The following is a 25,613-nucleotide window of genomic DNA, read 5'->3' on the forward strand; positions in this document are numbered from 1 at the left end:
GCGAACGTGCTAACCACTAAGCCACCGTGACCCCCCCTGTATAAAAATCAGCTATACATATTCAGTAAGTAACTTGATTAGAAAAAAAGAGAGACGAAGCAATGACTCACTGGTTGAGGGCTGTGATGGATGCCCCCTGGTGGTCCTCCACTGTGATGGACACTGATATCCTGTACTGGGCAAAGCGTAATCCGGGTGGAAGGAAGGTGGAATGTTCCGGACTGGTTCCTTTATAGACGCAAAAATCTTCGCAGTAGGATTTAAAGCAACGCAACACCATCAGACTGTAGACCAGCGGAGACTCTGTCTCGTCCAAATCAGTGTAGCCTAAAAGACACAGAGGTCCAGGACAGGACCAGCATTATGATGTGCGTCTCTGACTCTCCACCTGATTCACCACTCCATCTACCTGTCTTCAGTCCACATGTCCTTGCTTCACCTTCTCACTGGTCCACCTCTGTTTCCTTTCCACTTACATGATATGGCATCTCAAATTTTTTTCTCATTGGTCTCAACTATCCAGCTACGCTCCTTTAGTTCCCACAGTTTTGTTCCATCTGTCTGGGTATATATCTACAGTCTATGGGTTACCTGTCATCGCATCGTGTGTGCTACCTGTCTTTAGTCCACGTCCCAGCTGATATACAGTATTATCACCTGTCCACATACATATCTTCAGTCCAGGTCTCACCTGATATGGTATCACACATTCCTACCTAACCTGTCATACCCAGCAACAGGTAGGTTTTACCTGCCATGATACTACGCTCATCAGTCTCATCCAAAATGGCGACGAGTCTGTATACCAGCAGGAGGTGGAGCGGCTGGTGCTATGGTGCAATTAGAACAGTCTGGAGCTAAACACCCTCAAAACCGTGGAGATGATAGTGGACTTTAGTAAAGACCCCTCAACACTACTCCCCCCTCACAATATCCAACAGCCCTTTGTCATCTGTGGAGACCTTCAAGTTTCTGTGCACTACCATTTCCCAAGACCTGCAACATAAACTCTATCATTAAAAAGCCCCAGCAGAGGATGTAGTTTCTACGTCAATTAAGGAAGTACGGTCAGCCACAAGAGCTGTTGATCCTGTTCTACACTGCAGTCATAGAATCTGTCCTGTTCACATCCATCACCATCTGGTTTGGTGCAGCAACTAAACAGGACAGAAACAGACTGCAACGCACAGTAAAAACAGCAGAAAAAATAATTGTTGCCCCCCTGCCCACCCCCCAGGACTTGTACGACACAAGAACCAGAAACCGGGCAGAAAAAAATCACTACTGACTCTTCGCACACTGGACACAACCTCTTTCAGCTCCTCCCTTCTCTCAGGCGATACAGAACTCTGCTTACTAAAACTGCCAGACACAGGAACAGTTTCTTTCCCCAGACAATCACCCTGATTAACACCTCACCATCATTATATTCACTGCTTCATATCTATAAGTGCTGCATTATCAGGACTGTCAGTCATCACATCATCTGTATATTACACACTACTGCTGCTGTATATTGTACAAAAAGCATAATATTGTTATTTGCACTCTCACACTTTATGTACATAACTGATCAGTCATATATTATATATTTATATTTAATACTCATATTGTCTATATTGTGTCTCATCGTCTGCATTGTTTTGTATAGTTTGTATAGTATAGTGTTATTTATGTGTGTATTGTATAGTATAGTGTTATTTATGTGTGTATTGTATAGTATAGTGTTATTTATGTGTGTATTGTATAGTATAGTGTTATTTATGTGTGTATTGTATAGTATAGTGTTATTTATGTGTGTATTGTATAGTATAGTGTTATTTATGTGTGTATTGTATAGTATAGTGTTATTTATGTGTGTATTGTATAGTATAGTGTTATTTATGTGTGTATTGTATAGTATAGTGTTATTTATGTCTGTACTTTTGAGAGTCACAAACAGCTGGAACCAAATTCCTTGTGTGTGTCAACATCAACACACTTAACCAATAAACCTGATTCTGATTCTGATTATTCCACATCTTTTTGCTCCACCTTTCTCACCTGTGCATTTGAAGTGTACTCTCTCCAACAGCGTCCGCACCACTGGCCCCTTTCCATCAGCCCACAGTGAACATGACCCCCCAGCTGGTGGCAAGTTTGGGTGGAGCTCGATGTTGGCCACCCCCTCCTGCTCCATACTGTCATCTGTGACGTGCAAACTGAAGACGTACGAATCCCCGTCCCGCAGTGCCCCCTTCCTCAGCACCAGGTTCATGCTGTCCTGGCCTGTCGTTGTTGTGTTCAGGTCCAGAACCAGCGGCTCACTGCGATGGTTTACTGCTGTCCAGTGCTAATGAAAAAACACACGAGTTTAGACTGCATTAACAGTCTGTGGAGGTCCTGACAACATGTCAGTACAGAGACTGTTTTTAATGGATGGAGTCTCCAGGATCGACGGTGCTTTAACGTTAGAGATAAAAACTAAACTAACTTCACCTGCGAAGTTGTACAAGAAGAATAAAAAAACTTTGGCCGTACGGTTATGGGAAAATAATCACCTTCAGCTTGGTCATAATAACTCTGCTCCTTCACACCGTTCCATAGTTAAATATTTTCACATTCTCCCCGTGTGTACTTGCATTGAGCGCTAACCTCAATGCCATGTGGAATACATCACATCATAATGATTACAGTACATCGTTGACTCCACTGACTCAGGTTTTCCTTACCGGTTTCATTCCGAGGCCATGACTTAACACACTAAAGTAAACATTTAGAAGAATGTTTTAGAGAGGGATACATGACTGATCACCTTCTCCCATGACCTCATCTCTTTGCCTCTGTCTGTTTTAAAAATTTTTAACACACAAGAGACACACATAAGACTTTTTCTTTGGCAAGGCTGAAAGCTGACTCACAGAGACCGATACAGCCCTCACACCTGTCACCAGGACTAGTGAGGTCATACCGCTATTCCCAGCATTCCCTTTGGATAGCTGCTGTAAGATTCAGTGCTACATGAGCTCACTGGAATGCAGGTTAGAACGTTGGAGGTTCACTAAGGCAAAAGCAGCATAAAGCAGGAGGTGGGCTTTTAAATCTTTTATAAAGCATCGTTGTGACGGTTAAAATACAGTAATATGTTTGTAGACTAAGGTGGAAAAGTGTCACACGTTCTTGCTCCACCTGTCATCTGGATGAAGAAGAAAGTGAACTCACATTTAAAGGTGGGGTCTCTGTTGTTTGAGAAATGCTTCAGAAAACTGAGTCGGGCCGCCAAACAAAACAAAAACAAAACCAACCTGTAGCCAATGAGCAGAAAGGGGCGTGTCTTATCAATATGGGCGGAGAGAGTGTTCAGTGCGCATGTGTGACATTAGCAGAAAGCGGTTTTAACATTGACATGGAGGATAAAAACAAAGAAAGAAAGAGAAGAAAGACTTACGATAAGGTAAGAAGTAGGACGTGTTAATATAGGATCAGCTTTCCAGCGCTGGAGAGAACTGAAGGAGCAGGAAGTTGGTCACATATTCACAGATTGGAGTTTCCTGAGTCAATAACTCCTGAGCTAAACACTGTTACTACACAAATAACACCTCTTTTCTATCGTAGTAATGTAGAGACGCAGCTACAACCGTGTTTTGTGTAGTAACAGTGTTTAGCTCAGGAGTTATTGACTCGGGAAACTCCAATCTGTGAATATGTGACCAACTTTACTTAAGACGCCGAGGCGCTTTTTTCCTTCTCGATAGGTGAGTAACGTTGGTTTTGCTTTGTTACACAGAACTAATATATGTCTTTGTCCTTTACATGATTATGTTTGTGTGTCATTTTTGCCTGTTTGTTTATCTACAATAGTATTGTTCTTCCCTTCAGCTATGATAAAGACACGTTTCTTTCCATTAGTTGCCTGGGTTACGTATGTATGTGTGGGCGGAGCTATCAATACAGGGGTGGGACCCATTTGGGTTAGGGGCGTGTTTGTTTTGGTGATTTCAAATGTCAACATTGGCTTTCAAACAACGGAGACCCCACCTTTAACAATGTTGTTTTATTGACACTTTTTTGTGTTAACATAAGTGCAAAAGTTTACACCCCTACTCTATTTTAGATATTTATTTAATAAACTTTCTCTTTTGCAATTCAGTTATAATATCAAGACTAAATATTACACCAAGTGTAAATATTACTCCGAATGAAAAACGGACTGAAAATGACCAGAATGTTTGCTACAGTATGAGCAGAAAATATTGATCTTTCTCAGAGCTGCAGAAGGAAAAAAAAAATGCCTGCATGCGAGATTCACAAAAAAAAGCCAAACAAACAGCAGGAGATTAGAGGCAGCTGGAATAAAAGTCTGTTTTTGCATTGCGTATAAAATATGGATTTTTTTTATTTTGACGACAAAAAAGGTCACTTTAAATGTTTTGACTGATTCGTCCTTTCAAAAGAAAAGGGATAAAAAACTTTTGCTTAAGTGTACGTGTAATAAACATCTAAATTTCATGTTAATGGTGCCAGTGTTGAAGTTACTCAGGTGGCTCTTACCCCTCTGTAGGAACCCTGACAGTTGCTGCAGGTCCCGGCCAGGTAGACGTAGGAGTTCTGGCTGATCTCATAACGAGACTGAGCTTTACACGACACACACTCCAGAGAGACGATAGGGATGCGGCCACCCTTCACTAATACCTAAGGGGAAAAAAAACGAGTCATTTACATCACTGTAATTAGCATTGCATTCTCAAATGTCTCCCTCATTGCTGGAACAGTTGCTCTTGCTTCAGTGCTACAAAAATGGCAAATAAAGGAAAGGAAAAACCAGAACAAACCGGATGAACAGACACAGATGGCAGATGCAAGTAAATGTCCAAGAGCACGGGAACACAGAGTGCATCGGTGCGGCCTAAAGTGCTACATCGCCTCTAAAACCAGGAAAAAAACCACAAAAATAATATGGCTAAGGGAGCAAAACGGGTTCCGCAAGGGTTCATTAATGTCTGAAAATCAGGCATTTGGAACCTTGAATTTCAGGTTCTGATTAAACCAACATGCCGATCTGATTGGGGGAAGTCGTGGCCTGATGGTTAGAGAGTTTGACTCCTAACCCTAAGGTTGTGGGTTCGAGTCTCGGGCCGGCAATACCAGACTGAGGTGCCCTTGAGCAAGGCACCGAACCCCCACAACTGCTCCCCAGGCGCCGCAGCATAAATGGCTGCCCACTGCTCCAGGTGTGTGTTCACGGTGTGTGTGTGTGTTCACTGCTGTGTGTGTGCACTTTGGATGGGTTAAATGCAGAGAATGAATTCCGAGTATGTGTCACCGTACTTAGCCGTATGTCACGTCACTTCACTTTCACTGTGGCACGACTGCAACTGAAAGGGAAATGCAGATTTCACATGCACAGTCCATTCTGTGCTTTTCCCTCAACAGCTCACGCAATGAAGGTTTTGCTTTTCAGTACAGAAAGTTTCCGGCAAGTTATCCGTTCGAAAAGCAGTGACCGTGTGTCTGTCGTGTTTCACGTCTCATGAAAGTAGGACGTTTTCATGAAAACATTACTGCAGGGAAAGAAAAAGAAAAATCAATCCTTTTTTTAAGTGCTGCCTCTTAAATTCACCAGAAATTGAACAAATATCGTGGAAAAGAGGAAAACATTGGCAGAATCTTCACGAGAACGGTGAGGAGTCTCAGTAGAAAAAGCAGTGAGACATTAATCGAGATCATCTAAGTGACTGGCCAGTTGAAGGTCTGCATTATTTCTTACATTGTGGCTTAGTGATTCCAGTAGATCAGCAGAATTCATTCCAAAAAAAAAAACAAAAAAAAAAAAACAAATAAAAAAACCCACCAAATCAATTCACTTTCCTCCTTCGGGATAGAACACGATGATTACACCTTATTAAGCTGCGGTCGTGATAGAATTATTTTGTTCCATCGTGCTAATAAGTCATGGATGTGCAGAACACAAATGTTTCCCGTTGGGGCGTGCTAATTTGTAGCTCCGCTTAGTTTCACTACTGTTGGCTTTAGCTCCGCTTGCTGAGAAGCAGAACCTAAATCTGCACTAAAATCGGTAGAGGCAGAGGAAATAGCCAGAGCATTAAAGGGTTATGGGTGGAATGAGTCAAGCAGTTTGGTGGAAAAGTGGTGGAGAAAAAAATGTTACGTTTTCAGATTGTAAAATGAAAGCAATTCACGCTAACATTATTAATAATTCAGCCAGATACCTTTAGATACTTTAGATAGCTTTGATTTTCACAGGCATATGAACACCTTATTACGAATACAGTTATCTATTCAGCAAATCATGTGGTTGCAGCACAATTTACAAAATCATACAGGTCCATAAGTCAAAAGCTTCACGTCAAAATATCAGAACGAAGGAAAAAGTCTGATCTCTGTGACTTTAAATGTGGTGTGGTTATTTTAAAGGTGCGGTGCACGATGTTTGAAAAACGCTTCGGAAAACCGAGTCGGGCCAACAAACAAAACAAACGTGTAGCCAATGAGCAAAAAGGGGCGTGTCTTGTCAATATGAGGAGGAGAGAGTGTTCAGTGCGCATGTGTGACATTAGCATAAAGGGGCGTGTCTTGTCAATATGCGGCGGAGAGAGTGTTCAGTGTGCATGTGTGACGTTAGCAGAAAGCGACTGAAACACTGACATGGCGGATACGGGTCGTTACCTCTGTCTCGGGTTCTAGGTGTCGAACGTCGTCTTCGGCGTGAAACGGAGCTAAACCTTTCACGGTACAACACACAGTACTACAAAAACACATCTGTATTACCATAATATTACTCATTGTGTTCATTTACTGATAAAAATATCCCCTCGACCAGCCGCCCCAGCAGGTTAATTGCCATAATAGTTGCCTGGGTTACGTATGTATGTGTGGGGCGGAGCTATCAAAACAGGGGTGACACCCATTTGGGTTAGGGGCGTGTTTGTTTTGGTGATTTCAAATGTCAACATTGGCTTTTAAACAACGGAGACCCCACCTTTAAGCATTTCAGCCTCTAGGGTTTACACAGAATGGTGCAGAACACAAAAAGCATCCTGTGAGAAACAGTTCTGTGTGTTGGAACACCATGTTGTTAAGAGAGATCACAGGAGATTTATCTGACTGCTCTGTGCTGTCAACAAGTCACTCTTTACACCAGCGGTGTGCAGGAAAGCATCTCAGGACAAACAAAACAATCGAAGCTTGATGTGGATGAGCTACGACAGCAGAAGAGCACATCAGGTCCCTCTCCTGCAGCCGAGAACAGAAATCTGAGGCTATCGCGAGCACTTACACAAACTGCATGGCTTAAGTTTAGAGAACATAAAAAGATTGTTGAGTAAATTCAGTATATTTATTTTACATAACATCACAACATGCAAACCAAATAAATGCTCTGTTGTCTGATCCTGGCCTGGCTTTCGTATCTGCCTTTCAATCTAATGTGACAAGATCATCTGTCCCCAATCCCTGTCCTGACCTTTTATTTATTTATTTATTTATTTATCTGTTTATCTATTTATTTATTTGTTTGTTTGTTTGTTTTCTCTCCCTGTTTCTTTCTGACTCATCTGGGTATCAGGGCCTTTTCCAACCACCGAAGGAAGGTGATAAAAGCAGACAGGACATTCATTGGGTTTCAAGCACATGAAGGAAGTGCAAAAAAAAAAAAAAAAAGTGGTCTCTGGGTCTCAAAATGCAGATTTACAAACCTTTCTGTCGTCTCTATAATGAACTCAGTAGACAGAGAAGAACAGGATGAAAAGATGGAAGGATGACTAGTGAGAGATACAACAAAGGATCTTCTAACTGATTGAAGCTTGTGATGCAAATTGTGTGTGTTCGTGTGTGTGTTCGTGTGTGTTTGTGTGTGTGCGCGCGAGTGTGTGTCTGTGTTTGTGTGTGCGTGTGTGTGTGTGTTTGTGTGTGCGTGTATTCGTGTGTGTGCGTATGTGTGTGTGTTCGTGTGTGCGCATGCATGTGTGTTTGTGTGTGTGGGTGTGCGTGCGTGCGTGTGTGAGTGTTCGTGTGTGTGTTTGTGTGTTCGTGTGTATGTGCATGTGTTCGTGTGTGTGTGTGTTTGTGTGTGTGTGTTCGTTTGTGTGTGTTTGTGTGTGTGGGTTCATGTGTGTCCGTGTGTGTGTTCATTTGTGTGTGTTTGTGTGATTGTGTGTGTGCGTTCGTTTGTGTGTGTGTGTGTGTGTGTGTGTGTGTGTGTGTGTGTAAAACAACCCCGCTTTAGCTTTGACCTCCAAGACAATTAGCAACATCAAATGGAAATGTATCTTTTTCATAAAAAAGCTTTCAAAAAAGTTTCCATCATTTTTCTCATTTATAATGGATACTAATGGACGACTAAAACGAGGCCGAGCCTCTAGTCAAGGCTTCTACAAACAGGGCCACTGAATCATGATGCACTTGTGACTCAGGGTCAATTAAGTCCAAGGTGAAGGACACTGAGAGCTCATGCTGTATGCAGAGAATGTTTACTGTATGATTAAACCCACAGACCTCAGGACTAAGTCAAGTCCATCATGTTAAATTAATGAGCACTCACCTTCTGGGTGGTGTGTTCCGGAGACATGCCATCTTTGCTGACGGTCAGACGGAAGGTATAATCCACATCCACCTCCAGCTCTGATCCGGAGATGACCAGATATTTTGGACCCAGTCTGAAGTTCAGAGTAGAGCAGTGAGTGGCTCCCTAAAAGAAATGTAAATAAAAGGGGCAGGGTATATATTTAACCCCACTTAGCTTTATTGGTATATATTTAACCCCACTTAGCTTTATTGGTATATATTTAACCCCACTTAGCTTTATTGGTATATCTATCGTTGCTGTCGGGCGGAAACCTTGTATGTCCAAATTTGGTCAATTTCATATTTTTTCACATATCGATGCTATTGGTCAGTCCCCACGTGGGTCTGTTATTTTTACAAGTTATTAACCAATCTAAAGTCTTGAAAATAGCTTGAGCGCAAATCTCATAACTCCATTGGACACTTCAACTGTCCACCTCTTCCTCACTCCGTGGGAGAGCTTCACGTCATATTTCTCCTCAAGAAGAGTCGCAACGAATCAACACGTCTTCTGAGGTAAATGTCTTCAAAACACTGGGCACAAAGAAAAAAAAATCTTGACCCCCGCTAGTTCTGGTGCTCGTCTGAGGACAGGAATTTAGCGCAAGACAATCCACTGCAACGCGGACTAAACCCTGTGTACTGCAGATAAGGTACGGCGTTTTTTTAATTTCCTGAAAAATAACGGTTTTGGAGATACGAGGATTCCGCCTGACAGCGACGATATTTAAACCCACTTAGCTTTATTGGTATATATTTAAACCCACTTAGCTTTATTTGAATTTTTTTACATGAATTATTTTTTTACACTAATTCCCTGATAAGTGCACTTCCAGATCCCTGATGCACGTCTACCTAAGCAATCTCTCTTTAAGCTGCCAAACGTCCTCGTTGCAGCACTGATGTATCTGCCATTTCCTGTTTTGTCTCTGTGGCTTGCAGACATCCAGCTCCTTTGTCCTTCTACTCAAAGAAGGTACAGCGAGCTCCGAATGTCTCAGAGAAAGAATATAAACCATTTCCTTTCTTTATTTTGCTTCTGCTTTTTACATTTATGTCCCAATGAATCGATAACTATTGTTAACTTTAGGAGTAATAAATAAGCAGTAAAACCCTAGTTTATACTAATAGTCCACTTAATACGTATAAACCCACTTTCTCCATATGACTGGCATTTTCCAGCATTCCAAAATGTTTAGACGTTAAACTGGAAAGAAATTATGAACAAAATCCCTCTGACTGAGTCCCAGCCAGGAAAGGAGAGCGCACGCCACAGTAATCTTCTTCTTCTTTTTTTTTACACAGAAGGCAAAGGTTGGGAAAAAACAAGCCAAGCAGAAGCAGACAATCTCTCTGTGGCCATATTAAGAGGCAATGAGATCGAGGAAAATGAAAATAAATCAGCCTTAATTATAATTTCCAGTGATTTTATTGGGCAAGGATCTGTGCTCTTTATCCTCTGGTGTGTAATGCTCACCAACTTCGCTGTGCTCTTAGTTTCAGACTTTAATTCTATCATATACAGTATATTATATAAAAAAAAGAAAATAAATAGCTGAAAGTCTGATTATGTAAATAATAAATCTCTTGGGGACTCGCTGTTTGGGGTGGCATACTGTATATATAAGTTGCTGTACCATATAATCTTCTTCTTCTTCTTTCGGCTTTTCCCTTCAGGGGTCGCCACAGCGAATCATCTCTCTCCACCTCTCCCTATCTTCTGCATCCTCAACACTTTCACCCACTAGCTTCATATCCTCATTAATTACATCCATATACCTCCTCTTTGTCCTTCCTCTTTGCCTCCTGCCTGGCAGCTCCATGTCCAACATTCTCCTACCAATATACTCACTCTCCCTCCTCTGAACATCATAATCTGTCCTTCATAACTTTGTCCCCCAAACGTCCAACATGAGCTGTCCCTCTGATGTACTCGTTCCTAATCCTGTCCAATCTCGTCTCTCCCAAAGAGAACCTGACTCCTGTCTCTTCTTCAGTGACACTGTCTCTAAACCATACATCATGGCCGGTCTCACCACTGTCCTGTACACCTTCCCCTTGATTCTCGCTGATATTTTCCTATCACACAGAACTATTGACACCTTTCTCCACCCACTCCAACCTGCCTGCACTCGCTTCTTTACCTCCATATGCTGTACCATATATTATATATATATTCATTCATTCATCTTCTACCGCTTATCCGAACTACCTCGGGTCACGGGGAGCCTGTGCCTATCTCAGGCGTCATCGGGCATCAAGGCAGGATACACCCTGGACGGAGTGCCAACCCATCACAGGACACACACACACTCTCATTCACTCACACAATCACACACTACGGACAATTTTCCAGAGATGCCAATCAACCTACCATGCATGTCTTTGGACCGGGGGAGGAAACCGGAGTACCCGGAGGAAACCCCCGAGGCACGGGGAGAACATGCAAACTCCACACACACAAGGTGTAGGTGGGAATCGAACCCCCAACCCTGGAGGTGTGAGGCGAACGTGCTAACCACTAAGCCACCGTGCCCCCCCATTATATATATACAATATACAAAATATATCTGATATATCTTATTATTTCCAATAACACCATGGCTGTCAGTGTTTTATTTCTCTTACACCACAGCAAATTGCAAACCTACAAACCACAGTACCATTTCAAGCTGCATTTCTGTATTTCTGACCTCTAAAATGAGACCTCATACTACATCTGACAGTTATTAATGTGAAACAGGTTGTAATCCGTACCTTAGAAGTGTTTACACATTCCCAGTTGTAATTGAGTAGGGTCTGACTGTCCAAGTCCAGGTTAGGATCGTAGGATTGGTTTGCATTCAGCTGTAGGTCCTGAGTTTTGGACCACACGCGATACGTTCCGCCTTCGATGATAGGTACCAACTTGGCAGACATCACCGAGAGCTGAAGACAGGCTGCCTTTTTCAGGGGAATTCCTTTGTAAGACAGTGAAAAGATCAGGGTGTAGTTTTTGGCAGGAAGCGTCATCTTGGGAATTGATAATTGCAGCCTCCGGACATCGACTTCTGCAGGAAGATGGACTTTAAATGGTGGTGTCAAGTGGTTTTCAAATTCCTGGCAGTGAGAAGCTGAGAAGATCTCCCAGAGATATTCGGCACCATAGCGAACACAGCCTTTGAGATCTACCTTTGCTTCGACTAACGCCGGTTTGGAACGCCAGATGGCTATCCTTGGAGCTTGAACCACCTGGACTTCTGGTTCGCTGCACTCTAGTACACGTATGTTCACCTCAAAGAAAGCGGTAATCCAGCTAACCAGGTTGCTGATGTTAACTTTAGCAATGTAGTGGCCGGGTAAAGAATATACATGACTGACAACAGAAGTATCAGAAAGGAAGTCAGGGCTTCTATCTCCAAAGTCCCACTGGTATCTGAGAGAGCTGGACTGTGGGGAAACTCGTGCTTGAAATATTACTGTCTTGTTAATAAAGGTGTCCTGAGGTTGAGCCTCTAAGATAGCTGACTTAAGGATATTCTGGACAAGCACATTCTTGGTCTCATTTTGAATGTTAAGTGCATTAAAGGCACTCACACTGATGGTCAGCAAACCTGGCTCATCGGGTACGTATGTGGCTTTTGAATCCAACATGGTTGTTTTAGCTCCATGATGAAGATCAAAGGTCCACAGATATGTCACCGGGTTGCCAGTCTGTATGTGGGCTTCAAATGTCTTGGGCACACCCACAGGTATAGCATCTTCACAGCAGTCTAAGATGGTAAGTTTGGTGATGGGTTCCGAGACACATATATGCAGGTTCCTCCGTTCTGAGCTTATTTGATTCCATGCGGTCAGATTGACATAGTAGTTGTCTGCTCTGCTAAACTGGTGTATGTAGGTAAGGTTGGGGTGAACAGTTGCGTCACCGCTGATGCTCAAGGTGTAGCTAACTGAGGTGCCAGATGCAACAGAGATGGTGAACTCCACATTCTCACCGACGGCGACATTCTTCTTGCTGGCCCTGAACTCAAGCCCCTGGATTCTGTCTTGCACAGTGAAGTCACGAGCTAGCACCTCACTACTAATGTCATTTGAGACATTCAAAGTGACTGTGAAGGTTCCAGGGGATGAAAATATGTAGTATGTGGACTGCTGACTTGATTTAGCATGATTTGGCATGAGCCACACCCATGAGACATTAGATCCAGTTTGGACATGGCCGGAGAGAGATACATTGACTCCAGAGGCTATAAAGTTCTGCTCAGTGACATTGGTTGTGGTGAAGGTAACCCCGGAAACCGGTTCTTGGACACTGATCTGTACTGAAGCCATCTCCTTGTTTACCCTGTTTAAAACCTCCACGTTTACTGACTTTAGACCTGGACTGTCAAATGTATACCAGATGGATGGCACATTAAATTGCAACAGATCATCATCTATCCACCATCTATACTGCAGATCACTGCCTGTACTCACAGACACAGTCATGTTGGTGATGCTGTTGATGGCTGTGGGGTTTGGAGAAGACTGCAGAACTAGTTTTCCAACAGGATCGAGAAACTCAATAGTTCGGTTAACAGTTATTTGGCCAAGCAAATTGGTGGCCTTCAAGAAGACCTCGCAGGGTCCAGGTGTGGAATAATTGAGGTCTATGTTTTTGCCTGTGAGATTGTGGGCTGCAGTATTTTCGTATTCCCTCAAAAGGTTCCAGGTAAAAGACATGTTAGTGCCATCTTTTAGCACAGCCTGCAAGTGTAGGATGCGGTTGGTGGCAAAACAGCAACTGTCCCCAAGTTCATCGGACACTATCTGTAAGCCTTCCAGCTCCCGCTGTACAAATATGTTAATGCTAGCCTGAGCATTGCTGATATCATTTTCAGCAGTCACGGTTACGTTGAACATTCCAACAGAGCGAAAGGTGTAGTACATGGGGTGTGTGCCTGGAATGGAGGTACAACGGTCACAAAGGATCCATGAGTAACGTACATGATCTCCTTGGTCAAGATGGGTCTCAAAGTGGACTGTTGCATTCAAAGGAACATTCACAAGGCTGGCATTGACTGAAAGTCCTTGAATGGGGGCTAAAACCATAACAGGAATTTGGCTTTTATTTTCACTCACGTCATTCTTACCCATAACACAGACGTCAAAGATACCTGAGGAATTGTATGCATGTGTCACATTGTGCCCGGCAAGGACTGTCCCATCCCCAAAGTCCCAACTGTAGGCAACAGTATCCGAGTCAGAATACGATATGAAGGTATAGTCCTGCCTCAGGGCCAGGTTGTTACCTTTTGTTCCATTATGGTGTATAAACAGATAGCCCACAGGTTGCTGCACTTCAACTTGCACACTGCTTATGCTTTGTGAAATGTTGTTAAGGACAGTTACAGTTATTATATACAGGCCTGGGCTTTTGTAAGTGAAAACCATCCTGTCACCACCTGTAATAGGGCTTTTTGAGTCACTGATCCCAAAATCCCACAAGTAGGTATAGTCAAATTCTGGAAAAGCGGTCACAGTAAACCAGCTGTCCTCTCCAAGTCTGATATATCTGCTGGAGAGTTCAAGAGTCACGTTGGAGACTTCAGGTTGGACGCAGATCCAATTAAAAAAATTTGCCTTGTTCACACTACTCGACATAAGGAGAGAAAGATGGTAATTCCCACTACCTTGGTAAGAGTGTGTTATAGTAGGGGATCCATATCTTGTTTCATTGGTGGTTCCGTCCCCGAAACTCCACATATATTGATGAGATGAAGCATTTCCTGATACAACTGCATAGAAGTTGATGTCTGTTTTTTCCTGAACACACTTAGAAGGTTCCAACCACAACACCTGCAGCACAAACACTTGAACATGTATTGATTCCCATTTTGAGCTAATGGCGTTGGTTGCAGTTACGTTGACAGTGTAGTTTCCGTCTTTGACGTAAGTGTGTTCCACCCATGACTCCGATCTCATGAGCACAGTCCCATCGCCCATAGAAAAACTCCAGCTGACGTTGTTGCCTGCTTTCAGATCAGCCACAACGACAGTAGGGGTGTTGAACTCTGTGGGAGCGGATGTCCTAACCTCCAAACCGTCAATGTCTTCATACACCATTATTACTTTACAGCTGTCTTTACTACTCACAGTGTTGTTAACGTTCACACAGACTGCGTAGGTGCCACTTTGCGTAAAGGCGTGATAAACTCTTCGTTCACGCCCTTGCTGTAGGCTGGAGTTGTCACCAAAATCCCAAGTGTAGATGATTCCATAAGGGGATGGTAAAGGATGTGCTTCAAACGCAGCAGGTTTTTCAGCTTGCAGAAGCTCTGGTTCAGTGTCGATCTCCACCGACGTTAAAACGCTGAACACATATACATCGAGTTTGTGGGTTTTATTTTCATAGCGGTTGAAAACAGACACCCTTAGGTTATACTCTCCTGTAATAATAATAAAAAAAACAGAAGAAGAAGAAGAAGAAGTAAATGTCAGCAGATGGTTTCTGGAACATGTCCAGTCAACTCATCTCTTCTATTCCACTTGTTTCCGTTACATATCTACCTGGTTGTTTGTAAGTGTATTTGACTTCATGTTGCAGGAAGATCTGCTTCTTTGACGGATCGGGGCTCTGGTGTGGGGCAACGTACGGTGGTTTAAAATGATTCTCCATTTTATCCCCATCTGCAAACAACCACCTGAGACACAACAACTAATCAGAAACATCACACAGAAGATACAGAAGAACACAAAGCGTGTTTAATTTCGCAGATTATACACGCTTGACCATTATCAAATTAAAGGCTTAGGTTAGAGAAGTCAAACCTAAAGCCTGTTCGAACATTACAAGAGACAGCAAGCGAGAGAATATTCATGCTCTTGATGATGTAGGACTTTTAATAATAAAGATAGAAGTAAAACTGTGGAACTATTTTGTGAAGATTGGGAAAACTGACAGAAAGATAATTACATGTTGTGAGTGGAAAAATGTTAACAATCACAGATGTGTCTCAAAGTGACAGGAAGTGAAAGATGTATTATTTACAGTGGCAGAACTTTTCTTTTACATGAACCTTACATGCATTAAAGTTCTATATAACAACTTTGGTTACAGAACTAACAGGAAAGTGGCGTCCACCGAAATGTCGACCTCTACTGAAGCGGAAAGGGTCAGCTGTTCACCCTGAGTCACAATCTCAGGAACACCCCGGACGGTGATATCGCTCATGGGGTTCATTTTGTCCACAGTCACATTGAAATCCTCTGTTAGGTTGCTTACATGGTTGGTAGCCATTACCTAAGAAGGCAAAAAAAAAAAACTTTTGCTAAACTTCACAGACAAAAAAAAAAAGCGATCTCTCTGAAACTGCAGATCGGTAAATATTAGAAAATCAAAAGGTTATGTAACATATCGTCGCTGTTGGGCGGAAACCTCGTATGTCCAAATTTGGTCAATTTCATATTTTTTCACATATCGATGCTATTGGTCAGTCCCCACGTGGGTCTGTTATTTTTACAAGTTATTAACCAATGTAAAGTCTTGAAAAAAGCTTTGCGGCATATTTCTCCTCAAGAAGAGTCGCAACGAATCAACACGTCTTCTGAGGTAAATGTCTTCAAAACACTGGGCTCAAAGAAAAAAAGGACTAAACCCTGTGCACTGCAGATAAGGTACGGCGTTTTTTTCATTTCCTGAAAAATAACGGTTTTGGAGATACGAGGATTCTGTCTGACAGCGACGATATACAAAATGTGGTTTTAAGAATATTTAATCTCAGACCTTAAAGAAATTTAAAGGTGTCCTGCCACACGTATTTCATTACTTTTGTGGTAATGTCTGAAGTTTACCACGGACTCTAACATTTTTTTGTGTAAATTATGCCTTGGTTCCCTTGTTTCAAGCCATTTTAGTGTGGTATAGAAAGCCTGCAGGAAGTGACCAGCTTTTCTAACTGACCTGATTTCTCCCCTTATTTCTTTTAAGTGGAGAAATCAGGTCAGTTAGAAAAGCTGGTCAGTCTGACGTCAGAGTGACTGAGCTCATTACTATTCATGAGCTCTCCCACTTGAGACCGCGCCCACAGAATTCGTGTAGCTCAGTGAGTTTCCTATACAGCAAGGATGGCTGAACGTCAACGGGCTTGTGAAGAAGCCGTTCTGCCGCAATTCAAGGTGATTGTAAACAAATGTCCTCTAGCCTAGGCTACTTATTGCGCTGGGTGAATGAATAGTCATGCTCTCATATCCTAGCGGTTAGCCAATTGGCATAGCTCATTTGAATATTCATGAGAACTGGCACAAATCGAGCTGAGTCTTCCTGCAGGCTTTCTATACCACACTAAAATGGCTTGAAACAAGGGAACCAAGGCATTATTTACACAAAAAAATGTTAGAGTCCGTGGTGAACTTCAGACATTACCACAAAAGTAATGAAATACGTGTGGCAGGGCACCTTTAAATTTCTTTAAGGTCTGAGATTAAATATTCTTAAAACCACATTTTGTATATCGTCGCTGTCAGACAGAATCCTCGTATCTCCAAAACCGTTATTTTTCAGGAAATGAAAAAAACGGTTTTGTGTGGAAGGGCACCTTTAAATATTTGAGTTTAAATTAAAAACATAAAACTGTCCTTCAGAACGTCATTAATGTTATTAGTCAGGCACGTTCTCACTGTGAGTTTATAGACAGCAGCGTTCTGGTAGATGATGTTGAGTACGGTGTTGTAATATGTGAAGTATGGTTTATCATCCACCGTCCATCGGAATGAGGGGTCTGTTCCTCCTTCTACAGATGCCGTGTAACTCTAAAATAGAATAAATAGAATGTAAGATATGACACAATAAGCATCTGATCCAAAGAGGAAGAAAAAAATCGATGATCAATGTCTTCGAGAGCTTCTACGATTAAATAAAACTGACCACACAGAATTTACAACCATGCCTCATCCTCATGCATCACATTATCATCATACCGTCTTCTTCGTTTATTTCAAAAGTTCTGATGAGATTAGCAGTGTACTTACCACCACAGTTTCCATCAGGACCCTATGGGCAGGATGGGGCTGAATCTGTAGGCCTTGCAATGGCTCCTCCACCCTTGCCTGGATCTCCAGATCAGCCTCAGTTAGCTCACTCTGGGCATGTAGGACCACTTTGGTGTGCCCAGGTGTGGAGCCCAGTTCAAGGTCAAACCAGGCAAACAGGGTATCATTGTTCGACATGGCTGTCTTGCATTCAACCACTTTGGTCTCCAGTTCTTGTGGGCAAAACCTTTGGAATGGGATGTTTTTGTTGCTGCCTTGCCTCTTAATTATAGCCCTGTGTTCAGAACAAACCTTTACCAGGACAAATGTTTGATTAGGAAGGAAGTAGACCGATCCATTATGATTGGTTGGATAGATCAAGTTAAGACTCAGTGGTGGGATGACATGGATTGGACACGAGGCAGTGACGGGGAAGTCAGGATCATCTGATGTCACTTCCAGGCTGTAGTCACCCGTTTGGGGTAGGCCAGCTTTGAGAAAGGGACCATGCAATTTCGTTTCATTGTGCCCAACATACAGCACCCTAATCGGGCATATTACCTCAGCCACCCACTTTCCATCTCCAATCATTTCCAGGGTTTCATTAGAGTCAAGCCAACCAGACCGATTTTGGACCAGAATGCTCTGCTTCCATGGTGAAGAGGGGTCAGGAGAGCATTCGAGTAGACCAGAGGGTCCGGCATCATGCTGAAGGGCGATGAAGTCGCCTGGGACAACTAAGAGGTCTTCAATTTCCTCCTGGACCTGAGGTAAAAACCACAGTTAAAGAAGAGCAGGGGAACAAAAGTAGCTGTATCATGGTAGGCTTTTTTAAATGCTGAAAGTTCTCAAATTTTAAACAAAAATATTGGAATTATCAAATTGCAAGTTATCTCACCAGTGTGTGTGTGGGGGCTCCAGGTGGCAGGGTGAACAAGACCTCTCCCACCAGGCTGTAGTGTGGGCGCAGGGTACCAGGGGGCAGAGGTTCCACCCCAGAGCAATTTGGGCATGACCCTGTGTCACACGGGTGACTAAAATGCAGGCAGGATCCCATAAATGGACACCATTGATGCCATGCAGGGCATGATGGAGCTTGGGATGGATATAAGGAATCAGTGGTGGAGGTGGTGTCATTGGGCCCGGTGTCCAGAGACCGGCACATTGCAATGGGACCACAGAGATCACCACAGCCTAGAAAAATCAAGGGTAGAAATGGGAAGAGGTCGACTCCATGTCCATAACATTATGGTAGGTACAAAGAAAAGAACATCAGTTTTCAGATGTCAGTGGTTTGGGACATTACAGGTGCAGTGGAGTAACTGGCCTCACTATGGTTTCACTTCAATTATCCATAATGTCTATATCTGAGATGAACAGATGAACTAAACTAGCTCAAAAATCAATAAACACAGCTGTGGAGTGAACTTCTCAAGCACACGTCTCGTAGGTACATGATTATTTTATTACTTTTATTATCCTGTTCAAACAACAAATCAATCATTCGCTAACAGATGCTAAGGCTGGCACTTTGTGTTGCAGGAGAACTTTCGTCTGGAAAAAAGTATGCTGAGCTAACAAGTGTAGTCTAGACGCTTTCCAAAGAGGTATGAATTCAAGTTTTGATGAACAGTTGGAATTACAGTACTATGTGATTCTGACGCCTTAAAAGCTTTCACATCTTTCCCAAGCTTGTAATTGACAGTCGGAAAGCCTGCATTTTCTAAAAGCTTTGATACGAGTCCTGACTGAAGTCGGGTTATAAACAAACATGACTGAAATGGTGGTAAATTCTACAGATATACAGGAATAAAAGCCTAATGTTTGGATTTATGCTCTGGATTCTGATTGGTTAGTAGTTCAGCAGTGTCAGTAGTTCAGCTCCCAATCAGGCCATCCTTAAAAATATTTTGGTTTGCAGTAACAGTTAAAAAAAAAAAAAAGGGTCAGTAGGTTGGTCTATTTTTTTTTTTTCAAGTTTCAATGTAAAAAAAAAAAAAAAGAACAATTTTGGTGATGGTGATTACGTACGTAGGTACGAATTTAAACAAATTAGCATATCGTGACGTCACTGACTGGGTCTTCAACCCGCGCCTTCGGTCGAACACACCGTTCACATTTCTGTTGTAAAAATAGAAACGTTGTGCAGAAGTATTATTGCTGTTATGCGTGTGTCCGACGATGCAGTTGCTGCGTGACGCGTTACAAAAAAATAAAAACCTTGACGCGATCCGAGAGAAAGCCATTAAAATCAATTTCCTGTTTTCGTTTTAGAATCTTGTGTTGGTTGGGCCAATCGATTTGGCATAGGTTAGCTTGTACAATCTGAGAAATGTAGAACTGCACAACGTCTTGTTCCTTGTCTTGTTTTCTAGTTTGTAACTCGGTCACTTCTTCTTGCTCTTGCTTTAGATTTGCTACATTCCACATTCGCTGTCATTCTTTGTCCAGGATCAATAAAAAGATGGAGTGAACACACTCTACGCTCCCACTTGCACACTCTACAGTCTGCTTGTAGTGACTGACAGGGAGCAGCAAAGGGAATGATGGTCCAAAGGGAATGGACCTAGTTTAGGTTTTGTGATTCAAGATTCTGCAAAACGAATAAAAAGAAAGAAGAAAATGTGGTGCATGACGACGTGTGAACACGTAGGGAGCGGATCAGTAGGGAGACGTTCGGTTTAGGTATGTACGAAAGAGCAAAATATGATCAATATGATCAAATTAATATCTGTTTTTTTATCATCGAACAACTTTACGTTATCAGGAGCAAAGTCTGAAACTTGGTCTTTCACTGAGCCTCTTGAGATTAGTGAGTGGCATATGTGTGTGTGTGTGTGTGTGTGTGTGTGTGTGTGTGTGTGTGTGTCTGTCTGTTACCTGGCAGCAGCAGATGTAATCCACTCTGGCAGTGCGGTCGGTACACCTGAAAGTGGACGTGTGTGTGTGAACTCAGAGTATATGTGATCAGCTCCAGAGAGGCGAGACGCCCACTGTGGGTAAAGCTCAGAGATGGGAACAGGATCAGCTACAACACACACACACACACACACACACACACACACACAGAGATAAATCAAAATTCATGTGAGTGAACAGACAGTGCCTTAAAGCATATATGTGTGTGTGTGTGTGTGTGTGAATGAGTGTGTGTGTATGAGTGTGCGTGTGTGTATGAGTGTGTGTGTATGACTGTGTGTGTTTACCTCTACATTGTTGGCCACTGTTTCTGTTCTAGCTGCAGATGATACTTTTGCAGTGATGACACTTTTCTGGGTGTTGAAGACAGACATACCCACCCTGAACACGCCTGCATCAGACACACGCACTACAGAGAGAGAGGGAGAGCGAGAGAGAGGGCGGTAGAGAGAGAGAGAGAGAGATAGAGAGAGCGAGGGAGAGAGAGATGTCTTCCTGATCAGATAAATAAGAGGACTAGATTCTACACTGCCTCAGATGAGCAGTTAGCGTAAAAGGTGTACTACTGTACTGTACAGAATCAAAACACTGACGTTCAACGCTTTACATTTACACTTAACATTGACTCGGTCACTGACTCAAGTTACTGAAGTTTATGGACTCCCTCACTGACTTAACACTGACTCACTGACTTGATTCAATCACTGACTCTTACCGAATTAACACTGATAACATTTACTGACTCACTGACTGAGTCAGTCAATTAGTGACTCTTACTGAATTGACACTGACTCACACTGACTCACTCACTGACTCACTCACTGAATCAATAACATGCTGACTTACTCACTTTCTGATTAATTACTGCCTGACTTACTGACTAAATGACTGAATTCCTCAATAGATTACTGACTCGTTTACTGATATAATAATGTACTGAATTACTTACTGACTTAACTACAACTTTACATCACTCTAAAAAACTCATTTGTTTGTGTGTGTGTGTGTGCTCCAGAATGTGTGCATGTGAGTGTGAGTGTGTGTGTGAGTGTGTGTGCGAGTGTGTGTGCTTGTATTGACTATTCATGTACAGCGTCTTGCTGTGACAGATACGTGATTTGTTACATTGATGTTCTGAATCTCAGCTCATTCCTCACTCAGACAGATAAAGAAGTGCGAGACGGAGGGATAAATGAACGGTCTTCCTCAGGGAGACCTGTAATCTCTCTCGAGTTGAAAGTGGGTTCGTGCTCTTCACGGTTTTATTTAACACATTTCTGACAGGAGAGCTGGTCAATACATAACACAGCGTGCTTATGAAACACACTCGCACTCGCTCCGTCGCAAACAGACACTCGCTCAATAATTCAGAAAGCAGCGCTCACTCCGCCTGCGAGAGGTGCTGACACTGGGACGGATCAAAACCACATCTGCTGCAGCTCATCCACAGAATATAGTGAGTAATTTCCAGGGGTGTGTGTGTGTGTGTGTGTGTGTGTCTGAGTGTGTGTATCTGTCTGTCTGTCTAGCATAGTGTACAGGATTTAAAGATAAAAACACTTACAAATGAGTCTTTTATTAGTATATTAAAGTGATAATTAAAATGATTGTGTGTAGATGTACACACTGAGTGTGATGCTCACCTTGGTGTTTGAATTGGCACACGTAGGCACGTTTGGCACTACAGGGGTGCGAGCTGGTTTGTCCACCGCTGCCCAGGGACACACACACGTTTCCGTCCACCAGCGTGGCCCGATCTCTCACTCCATCCTCACCTGGGAGTGCAGAGGATCCATCCACCCAGTGCAGAGACCCAGGAGTATCCACGTCACTTAGACCCAGCCAAACACCACGCTCCCTGCACACACACACACACACACACACACACACACACACACACACACACACAGTATCCGATTACTTTAACATAACAGTAGTAATACCCAGGCTTCACTCTCTCGCTTTGTGCTTTTTTCCCTCTGGAATGTGTTGTGATTTTTGCTGCTTCATGATTAATTTTCTAAAATTGTTACTGTATATAAACAAGCCATTACTGTTACACAGAGGAGAGAAACGCAAACTGTGACCTGAAATTAAGCCCCAGTGTCCAGTGTTGTGCTAATCACCATTGTTAGTAATGACCACTCACTAATCACAATTATTACTAATGTCCAATCACTAACCAACATTGTCCCTAATGTCCCATCACTAATAACCATTGTCCCTAATGTCCAATCACTAACCACCATTGTCCATTATGTCCAATCACTAACCACCGTTGTCCATTATGTCCAATCACTAACAACCGTTGTCCCTAATGTCCCATCACTAAACACCATTGTCCATAATGTCCAATCACTAACCACCATTGTCCATAATGTCCACTCACTAATCACCATTGTTCCTAATGTCCAATCACTAATCACTGTTGTTTCTAATGACCAATCACTAATTACCATTGTTCTTAATGACTAATCACTATCACAATTGTTCCTAATGTCCAATCACTAATCACCATTGTTCCTAATGTCTAATCACTAATCACTATTGTTCCTAATGTCCAATCACTAACCACCATTGTCCATTATGTCCAATCACTAACCACCGTTGTCCATTATGTCCAATCACTAACCACCGTTGTCCCTAATGTCCCATCACTAAACACCATTGTCCATAATGTCCAATCACTAACCACCATTGTCCATAATGTCCACTCACTAATCACCATTGTTCCTAATGTCCAATCACTAATCACTGTTGTTTCTAATGACCAATCACTAATTACCATTGTTCTTAATGACTAATCACTATCACAATTGTTCCTAATGTCCAATCACTAATCACCATTGTTCCTAATGTCTAATCACTAATCACTATTGTTCCTAATGTCCAATCACTAATCACCACTGTTCCTAATGTCTAATCACTAATCATTATTGTTCCTATTGTGAAATCACTAATCACCATTGCTCTTAATGACCAATCACTAATCACCATTGTTTCTAACATCTGATCACTAATCACCATTGTTCCTAATGACCAATCACTAATCACCATTATCCTTAATGACCAGTCACAATTGTTCCTAAGCACCACTTATTAAGCACCATTATTACTAATGTCCAATCACTAATAACGACTGTTCTTAATGACCAATCTTAAATCACAATCGTTTGTAATGAGAAATCACTATAAGCACTTCTTTATCTGTCATTTTACTCACTGACTAATCACCATTGCTCCCAAAGCCCAAGCACTAGTCAGCACTGTTCCTACTGACTAATCACTTATGTTTTGACATGTAAATGACCCTATGATTCCATCTTATGACTTCTAGAAGCTTTGTGAGTGTACACTAAATCTCCTGTAGAGGTGACATTATCTCCATCAGTTCTCCATCAGCCAAGCCTGAGAACAATGTGAGAATATGAACGACTCTATCATAAATTCAACAGAACATTAAAATACAGCCAGTCAGTTTTTATCTGTCTCTGTGGACCTTCAGTTACAGAAGGTCTGTTTTGGACATTTTACCCTCTAAAAGCCCAACTGCCCCAAGGTGAAGAATTAAATCTGAAGGGAACTCCAGGATTCATGAAGCTTCATGGAGCATTTTGACATTTTATTTGCCTTTGATTTAAACACACTGGCCATGTGCACGTCCCCAGAGCTGGAAACCTTCATCTGTTAAAGCTACAAACAAAATACAATCCTTTATAAAACATTAAGGTGAAAAAGAGCGAGAAGGAATAACAGAAAGTGTGTGTTCAGTTCTTTACACGACACTAAACAGATTAACCGTTCGGTCAGGATTAAACAGGTTCGGAGAAGGTTAGAGTGCAATAAATGAACAAAACGGCCATTGTTTTATACAGTTAGATTGTGTAAACAGGAAGAGGCGGAGTTAGGGGCGGGGTTAGCTGGGGAAAGAGCTCCTTCGGTACATGTGGTGAGTTTTATATTACAATCACGCAGCACTGCCAACTGCGTCTCAACAAACTTATATAATGAAACTGGTGCATGCCAGTTAAGAGTTAAATAAACACAGAGAGAGAGAGAGAGAGAGAGAGAGAGAGAGAGAGAGAGAGAGATATTTATGTCAAAATAACAAAATAGAAGAGAAGTGTTATGCCTCATTTCTTACATAAGAATGAGGGTAGGGAGTGGTGTGTGTGTGTGTGTGTGTGTGTTTGTGTGAGTGTGTTTAGTATATGAATCCAAGGTCTCTCTCTCTCTCTCTCTGCTCAGTAGGAGTAGACCGCTCAGATTAATGATGGGTGTGGAACAGGAGACAGGAAATACACACATTCTGTCTCTCATTCTCTCTCTCTCTCTCTCTCTCTCTCTCTCTCACGCACACACACACACACGCACACACACACAGTCTCTTCCCAGTAGTCTCCTCATTTCTGTATGCTTCACCGAAAAAACAAAAAAAAATGCAATCTAAAGAAAAACATTTTTTAAATAAAAAATAAAGATCAGGCAACTTTTTTGACCGATCCTTTCAGAGAGCGATGAGCGGGGCCCAAGCACCAAATTCAAGTCCAGGAGATTGTTGTGCTTGAATAGAACAAGATAGATTTCTAATTGGAAAATGCAATTATCAGTGCAAGTGCGTTAATTAGCTTAAACAGGTAAGTTTTTGTCTTTGATAATATTACAACAAAAACAACAACAACAACAAACTAAAGAGCTTAGGCCCTAAAGCGGGAAAACAGTTTTTTAATTATTTATTTATTTATTTATTAATTATAACTTAATATAACAGCACATAACACGATAAACAAATAAGCAATTAATGAATGTAAAATAATAATAATAATTATTATTATAGTTGTTGTACAATTTGTTTGTACCCTGTGCAAAGACGATAAAGAATTGTGTTGATAGAATATGTAATGAATACACACAGTTGGTGTGTTACTAAATTTAAGCCCAGATGTTTTTTAGAACACACTTCAGACAGAGCTGTAGGGTGTAAATCCAGCTCGAACCCATCATCCGTACTGTATGTGTGGTTTAAAAAAAAACTTTGCAGTGCTTCATAATTACAGCTCTGATGTAGGTCAGTAATATGCCCTGTTATTAAAGCACAGCCTCCCTGATTCCCTGCCTCGCTGCCTCGCTGCCTCTCTCCT

At 42.1% G+C, this 25,613-nt stretch overlaps 1 protein-coding gene across 1 annotated transcript in view; it reads right to left on the reverse strand.

Annotated features, from left to right (window-relative positions):
- pkd1a (polycystic kidney disease 1a) overlaps positions 1–25,613 on the reverse strand; it is a 68,599-nt gene that overhangs the window by 22,216 nt on the left and 20,770 nt on the right. The window contains exons 8-20 of the mRNA XM_060860937.1: positions 22,116–22,330; positions 20,760–20,881; positions 20,434–20,581; positions 18,452–18,747; positions 17,554–18,318; positions 17,203–17,334; positions 15,651–15,826; positions 15,094–15,227; positions 11,320–14,972; positions 8,540–8,686; positions 4,531–4,671; positions 2,044–2,332; positions 111–327 (exon numbers count right to left, since the gene is read on the reverse strand). Of these exons, the coding sequence (XP_060716920.1) occupies positions 111–327; positions 2,044–2,332; positions 4,531–4,671; positions 8,540–8,686; positions 11,320–14,972; positions 15,094–15,227; positions 15,651–15,826; positions 17,203–17,334; positions 17,554–18,318; positions 18,452–18,747; positions 20,434–20,581; positions 20,760–20,881; positions 22,116–22,330 (6,435 nt within the window). The remainder of the gene's footprint in view (positions 1–110; positions 328–2,043; positions 2,333–4,530; positions 4,672–8,539; positions 8,687–11,319; positions 14,973–15,093; positions 15,228–15,650; positions 15,827–17,202; positions 17,335–17,553; positions 18,319–18,451; positions 18,748–20,433; positions 20,582–20,759; positions 20,882–22,115; positions 22,331–25,613) is intronic.

The sequence above is a fragment of the Tachysurus vachellii genome, chromosome 24 (genome assembly GCF_030014155.1).
Source record: "Tachysurus vachellii isolate PV-2020 chromosome 24, HZAU_Pvac_v1, whole genome shotgun sequence".
In the NCBI taxonomy this organism is placed as follows: Eukaryota; Metazoa; Chordata; class Actinopteri; order Siluriformes; family Bagridae; genus Tachysurus; species Tachysurus vachellii.